Source organism: Gracilinanus agilis, chromosome 2 (assembly GCF_016433145.1).
Source record: "Gracilinanus agilis isolate LMUSP501 chromosome 2, AgileGrace, whole genome shotgun sequence".
Classification (NCBI taxonomy): domain Eukaryota; kingdom Metazoa; phylum Chordata; class Mammalia; order Didelphimorphia; family Didelphidae; genus Gracilinanus; species Gracilinanus agilis.
In genome coordinates this window covers 285161580-285171963 of record NC_058131.1, presented here as the reverse complement: position 1 = coordinate 285171963, position 10384 = coordinate 285161580, and the positions used below count along the sequence as shown (strand labels likewise).

General features: G+C 43.2%; 1 protein-coding gene across 1 annotated transcript; it reads left to right on the top strand.

The window, feature by feature from the left end:
- Nucleotides 1-124: 124 nt before the first annotated feature.
- CDK9 (cyclin dependent kinase 9) lies at nt 125-8683 on the top strand. The gene is made up of 7 exons (XM_044661358.1): nt 125-231; nt 1155-1236; nt 3499-3589; nt 3944-4110; nt 5760-5931; nt 6666-6814; nt 7560-8683. The coding sequence occupies exons 1-7, from the start codon at nt 140-142 to the stop codon at nt 7926-7928; spliced, it is 1122 nt and encodes a 373-aa protein (XP_044517293.1). The 5' UTR covers nt 125-139; the 3' UTR covers nt 7929-8683.
- Nucleotides 8684-10384: the final 1701 nt, after the last annotated feature.

Below are 10384 nucleotides of genomic sequence, written 5' to 3'. Positions count from 1 at the left end.
GAGCGTGGGGGGCGCGGCGGCGGCAGCGGCGGTAGCGGCAGCAGCGGCGGCGGCGGCGGCAGCGGCGGCTGCAGCGGGACCCGGGCCCGGGCCAGCGGGGGCAGCAAGTGGGGCGGCGGGAGGCACGGGCGAGGCCACCATGGCCAAGCAGTACGATACGGTGGAATGCCCCTTCTGCGACGAGGTGACCAAGTACGAGAAGCTGGCCAAGATCGGTCAGGGCACCTTCGGGTGAGCGCCGGGCCGGGCCTGGGCGGGGAACTTAGGGCCTCCCTAGGCCCCAGACCGGAAGGGACCTCCAGGGCCTGTAGAGCGGGCGGGGGCCACCGCAGGGGAACTCCTGGGACGCTGGGGAGGGGCAGGGGCGAGGCCCTAGTGGCTGAGGCCCTGAGGGACCGCCAGGTGGGGAGGGGACCGACTGTGAAAAGTTAACCGCCGGGCTCCAAAGCCCGGGGCTTGAGGCCAAGCCCTTCTACTGGGACTCCGAGCCCGAAGAGGGCTCTTTGGACTTGGTCTTGGGTCCCGAGATCGTCCAAGAAGGGGAAGCTGGAGGGCTTGAGGTCCGGGTCCCTGGTTGGGTCTACCAGGAATCCTGGACTTTAGGGGCAGCTAGAGAAGAAACGCTTTGGAGGGGAAAGAGGTTAGAGTTATGGAGAGAAAAGAGGCGGAGAAAGGAAAACCCTCTGGGAAGGCGAAGAGGCTTAAGTTTGGGGGAGAGAGGAGCTGAACAAAGAAGACTCAGAAAGGATGGAAAGAAAGAAGGGTTTTAGATAGGATTTAAGGGTAGGTCTGAAGGTGAGGGTTTTTAACAGACAGCTGTGCGTTTCTTTTTTAATTAGAAGAAGGGCATGGTTTGGTGGCAGGAGCAAGGTTCTAGAATTCAGAAAGCCTGGATTTTAGTTCCACCTCTGCTACTAATTCATAATGTGATCTTGGGAGAACCCCGCCCCCCTTTCCCCCTCCTCCCCAGTTTCCTCATCTACATAGTGAGAAGTTTTTAGACTAGATGATTTCTAAGCTTCTTCCAGTTCCGATAATTGATCTAAGAACTTGGGAGAGAGGGTAATCTGCCAAATTCTGGTAAATTCTGGGAGGGGGGGTGATGGGCAGAAAGGGATCCTGGACAAATACATGTGCCATTCCTTGGCTTGTAGTGAAGTCTTCAAGGCCAAACACCGACAGACCGGCAAGAAGGTAGCCCTGAAGAAAGTGCTGATGGAAAATGAAAAGGAGGGGGTAAGTGAATGGAATCTGAGTCCTAAGCTGGAGGGGCATGTGAAACCTGGGCCTTAATTGTCTTCTCAATATGTTCAATCTGTTATCTGTGGTTTATCTTGGGGAAAACTTGGGAAACCTTAAAAATAGCCAGGAATGCTGCTGGATACTGACTTCTTTTTTTTTAATGCTGTAGAACTAAGGTAACTGGTCAGATAAGCTCACTTCAGAGACCCTTCTTACAATGTCCCTTAATTGTTCATACCTGGTCCCTTTAGTCCTGATTAATACCTCAAAGACCATTTGATTCCATTAAATACCATGTTAACACTTCTAATTTTTTTAGTCCTAATAGTCTGTGAAATTGCTTCACACCAAAGTCTACTGATCAATGCAATATACACATAGAACCTCTCATCATTCTCCTTCCTGTTGACACTCTTCCCCTACCCTCAGAAATATTTGGAGTGATGGTATGGTGGGAAGGGTAAGAATTCTAATGCCCTTATTATGCAGACAAATAACTATTGACTCCTCTAGAAAAACTTTTATTCCCACCCTATTAGTCTGTTAAAGTTGAGATAAAAAGGGTTTAATAGCTTGTGGAGAGCTCTATTTTAGTTAATTTGACTAGCAAGAAACTAGTTTGCCAGTCTCAACAAGGAGTAATTCAAAAGAAATGTTTCTGGCTCTTTTAAAAAGTTTTATAAGCTTTGCATTCTCTTAGAATTGATACAAGGATCTGTTCCAAGGCAGAAGATTGATAAGGGGTAGGCGTTTGGGGTTAAGTGACTATCCTAGAGTCAAAACAGTTAAGAAGTGTATGAGGGAAGCCAGATTTAAACCTATATCCTTCTGGCTTCCTGTTTTGCTGTCCACTGAACTAACTGCCCCCCTCTAGCCCTCTTAAAGAAACAAAGTGAAATATGATGAAGCAGTGAACTACTAGATTGTAAGACCTATCTTACCTAAACTTTTTATCTCTCCCAACACTCAGCACAGAGTTCCTAACACAGTGGACACTTAAATGATTGTCTTTTTAATTGGACACCGGGAATATATTTGAGTTCATCAGCATTGTAATGGTTGAATTGGGATAGTTAGTTTCATTTGGTAGTGTTCAGAGTCAAAGAGTAAAGCCTTGTAGGTGCTTTGTCATGCTTGGCTTGGTGCCTCAAGGCTGAAGAAGAATATTTATGAATTTTGTAATTCCCCAGGTTTCATTTACCCGTCCAGATATAGGTCTAATTTTGAGCTGGAAGCAACTTGTGACTTAAGAGAACCATTGCAGATCTAGGATTGTAACATTTAATTGCTGGTAACAGCGTTAGAAGTACAAACTCCTCCCTCATTTTATTTATTTATTATTTGTTTTTGATTTTAATTTTTACATGTTTTTAAGCCCTTAACTTCTATGTATTGGCTCCTTGGTGGAAGAGTGGTAAGGGTGGGCAGTGGGGGTCAAGTGACTTGCCCAGGGTCACACAGCTGGGAAGTGTCTGAGGCCGTATTTGAACCTAGGACTGACTCTCAATCCACTGAGCTACCCAGCTGCCCCCTCCTCCCTCATTTTAGATATGAGAAAACTTGAGACAGAGAATTACAGACTTGCTCAAGGTCACACCAAGTTGGTACTAGAAGTCAGGTGTCTACTTAGGACCTTTTCTCCAATTCAGATTCGTCCTAAATTTCTAACATTTTGTAGGGATAGAGAAGTTAACTTGACCTCTAGAGATTCTCTGGAGTCAGTTAAACTGTCTCTTGAAGTCTGATAGAAAATCTTGTTCTTCTCCCTCTCCCCATTCCCCATTCATTCATTTGAAATGTCAGTATACCACTTAGGTAGGAAGTGGTTCTTGAACTGAGCCATGAAGGAATCTTGCCATTTCAAGAAGTATATGCAAGTGCTCACTTCTGGTAGCACATATACTAAGTATATGTAAGTAGGGAAAACTTTTTGCCAGTCAAAGACAGCTTGTGCAAAAGTTGTAGAGAAAAAAATAAATGGGCCAATTTTCCTGGAAGATGAATTGTATGAAATCAGTCTTCAAATACAGGTTGGAACCAGGTTGTGAAAAGGGATTTAAATGCAAAATAGAAAAACTTGTATTTTATCCTCAAGATAGTAGAGCCACTGAAGTTTTTAGCAAGAAAATGATGCTGTTAAGATCTGTATTTCAGAACTATGTCATTTTGGCAGTGTAAGGAGGATGGATTATAATCCTGCTGCCCTAAATTATGTTCACTCTGGTCTCTCACTTTGGCCTCTTTTCTCCATACCAGTTTCCCATCACTGCCTTAAGGGAAATCAAGATCCTCCAGCTTCTCAAACATGAGAATGTGGTCAACCTAATTGAGATCTGTAGGACCAAAGGTAACTTGTTTTTCTACCTTTTTGTAGTTTAAGATTTGTTCCTACCTCTGTGTCTGTCTCCATTTCTGGAAACTAAATCATGGACTTCTCTTCCTTTGGATGCTGATTTTTTTTTCCTTCTCTTAAATACAATTTCTCTTGATTTTTAATTATCTGTTTTGTTCCTCTTGCGTTGGAGATGTGATGATGAATTCTTATTGGACTTCTGTAGCTAGTGCCACCCAGAGAGCCTGATCAATTTTCTGGGTCCTGCTGCTTGGTTTGGTGGGGATTAACACAATGGTTCAATTTAGGACTGATTGTGGAGAAGGTTCTAGGTTTTGACCATTCCTTCTCTCTCTTATCTCATCTTAGCCTCTCCCTATAACCGATGCAAAGGTAGCATCTACCTGGTGTTTGATTTCTGTGAACATGACCTTGCTGGCCTGCTGAGCAATGCCCATGTCAAGTTCACTCTGTCGGAAATTAAGAAGGTGATGCAAATGTTGCTCAATGGCCTCTACTATATCCATCGGAACAAGGTGAGCCCAGCAACCTTTCCATAAGACAGGAAGCATTGGGGAGGGGGTAGAGCTTGTTATAACAAGAAATGCCTGGACAGAAAGGTAGGGATAAGAATATCTAAGGTATTATGGACCTTTCTTTAGAGGGAACTTGTGGATAAATAGAAAGGGATGCAGTTGTAGTGGTTGTACAAAACTAGATTGTGGTGGGAATCCTTGAATACTAGATTGAGGAGATTGAAATTTGTCCTGTAGATAGCATGTTTAACATCGATGGTGGGGGGCATAGTTGGGCTAAGATGTGTAGGATCCACTGTTTGCCCTCAATGTTTATAGCCTACCTGAGGAAACAAGACAGGTACACAGTTACAGTGTTCCAGGGCCTGGGAATATAAAAACCAAAAGTAATGAAAATAGCCCCTGCCTTCAGAGAGCTTCTGTTTTATCCAGGGAGACAGCAGCGTATACATCTCTAACAGGAGTTCCTAACCTGAGGTATATTCTGGTTTTCTTTGTAATCTTGTTTGCAAACACACAGAAAATTATTCCCTTATCTCTAAGCAGATGAGGAATAAATGTTGATAATTTTGGTGAAGAAGGTGTTAGCAGCTAAGGGAATCGGGAAAGACTTGTTAGAAGGTCCACTTGAAGAGGTGGCTCTCAGGGGTAAGGTACAATCGTTGCAGAGGAGAATCATGTGTAAGGAGCAATGTATGAAAAGAAATAGTATACCCAGCTGTGTGACCCTGGGCAAGTCACTTGACCCCCATTGCCCACCCTTACAGAAGTTAAGGGTTTTTAAAGAAAGGAAGGAAGGAAGAGAAAAGAAAAGAAATAGTATAGAATAAAGCCAAGAAGGGTAGGAAGGGATCAGATTTAGGAGAGCTTTAAGTGCCACACCAAAGCATTTATGCTTGATCCTGGAGGAGGTAGTAGGGATTCACTGGAGTTTATAGGAGAATGGGGTTACCTGGTGAGACTTGTTATTTTACAGAAATCACTTTGGCAGCTATATGGAGTATGTACGAGAGAGAAAAAACGAGGCAACCAGAAGATTATTTTAACGGTCCAAAAGAATGTGATAAAGGCAAATATGATAGTAGACTGCCTTATATTGTAGTGAAGTTCCAAGTGAGTGAGAGTAAGTACTAGAGGAGGCCAAAGGAAAGAGAATTCTTCTCAGTGGTCTGAAGTCATTGAGTAAGGAAGACCTTGTGGAAGAGGTTGGATGTGACCTGGATCTTGGAGGATAGTTAGAATTTGTATAGGAGGACTGCTTTCTAGATGAGTTGTAATTGTATAAGCAAATAGCCTTGTGGTTTCCTGCTGTTTCTAGTCTCAAAAAGTCCATTAATGTGACCTGGAAGTCTCTCACTGAGCCCCCTTCCACTAAAACGCTCCCCTTTGTACAGGGTCAGAATTGTGGGAACATGATTTTTAGGCAGTGAGGAGGATAATGCAAGTCAAATGATAACTAGGAGTTTGGGAAAGAAGAAATGTGTGTGCCTGGACTAGGGGAAGTGTGTACCAGCTAGCAGAACATGGCCCAGAGGCTTCCTAAGGCTCTGATCTTGTACTTCCAGTGTAACCACATTCCCTGGACACACACCAAAGGATATGTTGAGGCTCTAACTTTCATTTTGTATGTATGTTCATTTTTGATACAGATATTGCATCGGGACATGAAGGCTGCCAATGTGCTCATCACCCGAGATGGGGTCCTGAAGTTGGCTGACTTTGGTTTGGCTCGAGCTTTTAGTCTGGCCAAGAATAGCCAGCCAAACCGATACACTAACAGAGTGGTGACCCTCTGGTACCGGCCCCCTGAGCTGCTCCTTGGTATGGTCATCTGTGTAGATGGAGACACCAGGATGGGGTGGGGGGAGGATTATGTGGAACAAATGACATGGCCTCTGGTATTTGAAAGCTGTGGTATAATGGGAAAAGTGCTAGGAGTCAAACTTGATTCTAGTCATGGTACTACTAACTAGCCTGTTAATCTTGAGCAAGTCACTTCCCCAGGCCTAGGTTTCCTCCTTTGTCAAATGAGGTCAGACATAACCATGGTGCTTTGAGGTTTGCAAAGAGTTTTTTTATATGTATCATTGGATCCTCACTATTTTTAAAAATTCATCTATTTGTAACATTTAAAATAGTAAGGTACTCAATTAACTCCCTTCCCCATTAGAGAAGACATCATTTGACAAAAAGATATGTTTATAAAGCTGTCTTATTATTATAAGATAAAAGATGCAAGATTACAGAGAAAACCTACATAGATTTCACGTTAAGAACAGGTGAGGAAACCGGAGTGGTTTACTTAGGGTCATACAGCTAGTAAGTATCTAAGGCAGGATTTGGGCTTAATTCTTCCTGACTCCAACTCCAGCATGATCTATTGTACCACCTAGTTGTCTTGGGAGGGTAGACAAGACTAATTGCATTGAAGAGAACAGGGTAACTGACTTAATCATCTGTCCTTCTCTTTTCCTAGGAGATGTGGATGAAAGCTAAGGGGTTCCAGATGGCCTAAGCTCCCCAACTGCAAATGTCTCTTTTGCTCTTGTCCACAGGAGAGCGTGACTATGGCCCTCCAATAGATCTTTGGGGTGGAGGCTGCATCATGGCAGAAATGTGGACCCGGAGCCCTATCATGCAGGGTAACACGGAGCAGCACCAGCTGACCCTCATCAGTCAGCTCTGTGGCTCCATTACCCCAGAGGTAGGTTTCTCTCTCACTAATCCTATGGTCCTTAGGTCTTGCCTTCTATATAATATGATGACCTTTTTGCTCAGACCCAAAGCATGTTACTTAAAAATGCAGATGTTTCAGCTGTTGCCTTTGGCACACCTTCTATGTCTCAATTCCTTTTGTGGCAAAAATAGATATGGATAACCTGCCATCATCCCACCCCCTGATTCCCAAATGGGACCACTTATAGTTGAAGCCATTTAATTAACATAAATTAGGAATAAATCCAATCTGCCAAAAAATTTTGCCAGTCCTTCAAATTTCCACCATGCTCACTATTGTCAGTAATAGCTAAAAACAAGCCCCTTCAAGTATTATTTTAAGGACCTGAATGCACATGGCTCTGGGCAAGGTGCTAGATGTGACAGTTAGATAGATGCTGCCCTTTTAGAATGTCCCAGAGAACCGGGATGGGGTGGCCTGAGGAGCTCAGGATTTGTTTACCTTCTGCATTGTGCTGTGCTGTGCTGCGCTGTGCAGGGCAGCCTCTGACCCATGATCCTCCATTAGTACTAGGAGAACAATTTTGCTGCTTATTCAAGTGGGGACAAAGATGACAAGTAGGGACATAGCATAAGACAATTGGGTTGAAATTCCAGGTTTTGGCCCCAGAATATCCTGCTGTCCAGGGCTAAATAACTTAACTGGATTGCCACCAAAGCAAGCTCCTTGCTACCTCTAAGTTAATCATATAAGGGCTCTTCTGTTCCTGTAGGTGTGGCCCAATGTGGATAAATACGAGCTGTATGAAAAATTGGACCTGCCTAAAGGACAGAAGCGGAAGGTAAAAGAGCGGCTTAAAGCCTATGTCAAGGACCCTTATGCGCTGGACCTGATTGACAAACTACTGGTGCTGGACCCTACCCAGCGTATCGACAGTGACGATGCCCTCAACCACGACTTCTTCTGGTCAGACCCCATGCCCTCAGACCTCAAGAATATGCTCTCCACTCACAGCACTTCCATGTTTGAGTACCTGGCTCCACCCCGACGGAGAGGCGGTGGGCACATGCCCCAACAGCCAGCCAATCAGAGCCGCAACCCAGCAGCCACTAATCAGACAGAGTTTGACCGAGTATTCTAAGGTCACACGAGATTGTTCCTTTTTTTGTTGGGTTTTGGGGTTTTTTTTTTTTTTTTTACATATATATATATATATATAGACATGTGACTATTATGTTGCTGAGATTATGGGGCATTTTTAATTGTTTCCCATTGCACATATATATATTTTTTTAAACTTTTGCTCTAGGTACTGGGGGGAATGGCAAGCTAGTTAGTAAGGATGGAGCTAGGACTGATGGAAAGACATTGCAGCATCTGGCTATGCCATCCCCAGGACCCAAATTTCTCTGGACAGTACTCAGCACTGTCTTTTCCTCTAGAAGAAGGACCTCCTTTTTGAGGAAAGCAGTCACAGAGTTTCCCCAGGCTGTCCTCTGTTCTTAGTCATCCTGGAAATCCTTAGGCTCCTCTTCTTTATAATAGCCAGGGGATAAGATTATCTTGCATGGCCTTGGGGCCCCATTATTAGAAAAATCACTGGCAGCTTCTCCCAGTCCTGCCTGTGACAGGAGACTGTGACTTGTTGACTGAAGGGAAGATTAGAGCACCAGCCCTCTTTGAATTCCATGGTCCTCCTAGCACCCTTCACTATGTATTCTGGGAGATACTAGGAATCCAAAGAGATCAGTTGGGTCTGGTCCCTCCTTGGTCCCACTTGTATCATAGAGGGCAGAAGAGCAATTTTGGTTTTCTTTTTAGAAGAATTTTATCATGTTACCTCCGTTTGATTTTTGCTTGGCAACATTGGTTATTATTAAAAGTTGACTTTTCCTAGCTGGCTGACTTCTGTATTTCTGTGGTCACTTGTACCTTTCATATTCCTATGTAGTGGTGGTCTTACCAGCCCTATTTTTTTTTCTTTTTAGCATCCCTCTACTTTTTTTTATTGATTAATTAAGAAAAATTTTCCATGGTTACGTGATTCATGTTCTTTCCCTCTCTTCTCCCCATTATTTGATATTTCCATATTAATGATATTTGCACTAGGGTGATTGTTTTAGAGTCTACATCCCCAATCATATCCCCATCAACTCATGTGATCAGGCAGTTGTTTTTCTTCTGTTTCTACTTCCACAGTTCTTCCTCCAAATGTGGATAGTGTTCTTTCTCATAAGTCCCTCAGAGTTGCATTGCTGCTAGTAGAGAAGTCCATTACATTCGATTGTGTCACAGCATATCTGTCTCTGTGTACAATGTTCTTCTGGCTCTGCTCCTTTTCGCTCTGTATCAATTCCTTGAGGTCGTTCCAGTTCACATGGAATTCATCCAGTTCATTATTCCTTTGAGCACAATAATATTTCATCACCAACAGATACCACAATTTGTTCAGCCATTCCCCAATCAGAGGGCATCCCCTCATTGATAGCCATCACAAAGAACGTGGCTATAAATATTTTTTAACACATCTTTTCCCTTATTATCTCTTTGGGGTATAAACCCATCAGTGATTTGGCTTTGCCAGCTCTATTTGTGACCATGGGCAGCATGGTAAGGCAGAAATGACTGCATTAACTTTCCTACCTGTATACCCTGGGAGGGCGACTTACTTCGTTTCTCTCTGCATCTGTTTAATGTTTACTGCTTTACAACTAAGTGTACAAAAATGGACTTAAGTAACCACATTGGAGGAAAGTTCAAAGTAGAGGAGGCAGCCCTGCTTAAGGGAGATGGGATCATGACAAACTGAGTAAAAGGCAGAGCTGCTCTTCCATCTTATTTTGCTTCTGTATAATTTGCCAAGGGGAATGACCTTTGAAAAGAATTGAACAATTACTAATTGAGAATCAATACCTAAGATAAAGGGGAGAGAGGGTAAGGGAGGGCCTGCCTGGGTTTTAGTCATATCAGTTGACTCCATTGAACTATATATATTTCTGGATTACTGAAATACCTGGAAAATTGAATGGCCAATGTGCTGGCATTGGTCTTGTAAAGGCAGAGGGACCCATGAGATGCCACAGTTTTGAGAAGGGTAAATAATTTTTTTAAAATGGGAAGAGAATGGAATCTAAACTATAGGCCAGTGAACCTGTCTTCAATTATTGAAAATTATAAAATATTTGAGTAAAATAGTAAAGGAAACAAAGATCACAAAGATAAGTAATGGATTGAAGTTGTAGGGGAACAAATTTAGGCTTTATATAGAGGAAAAATTAATAATCAGAGCTGTCCAAAAGTTCAATAGGCTAATTTAGGAAGGTAGAGAGCTTCCCACTGGAGATCTTGCAGTAAAAGCCAGATGGTCAACTAGTTGGCTCTATTGTAGGAGGGATTCTTGTTTCAAGTTTCAAGTATTGGGCTTGGCCCCCAAGGACCCTTCTAATTATCAAATTCTTTGTTCATAGAAATAATTATCTCTGCTGTTTCTCATTAGAATGTGAGGATCAAATGAGGCAAAATGTTTTTTAAATTCTCAAGGTGTGGGGGCAGCTGGGTAGCTCAGTGGATTGAGAGTTAGGCCTAGAGACGGGAGGT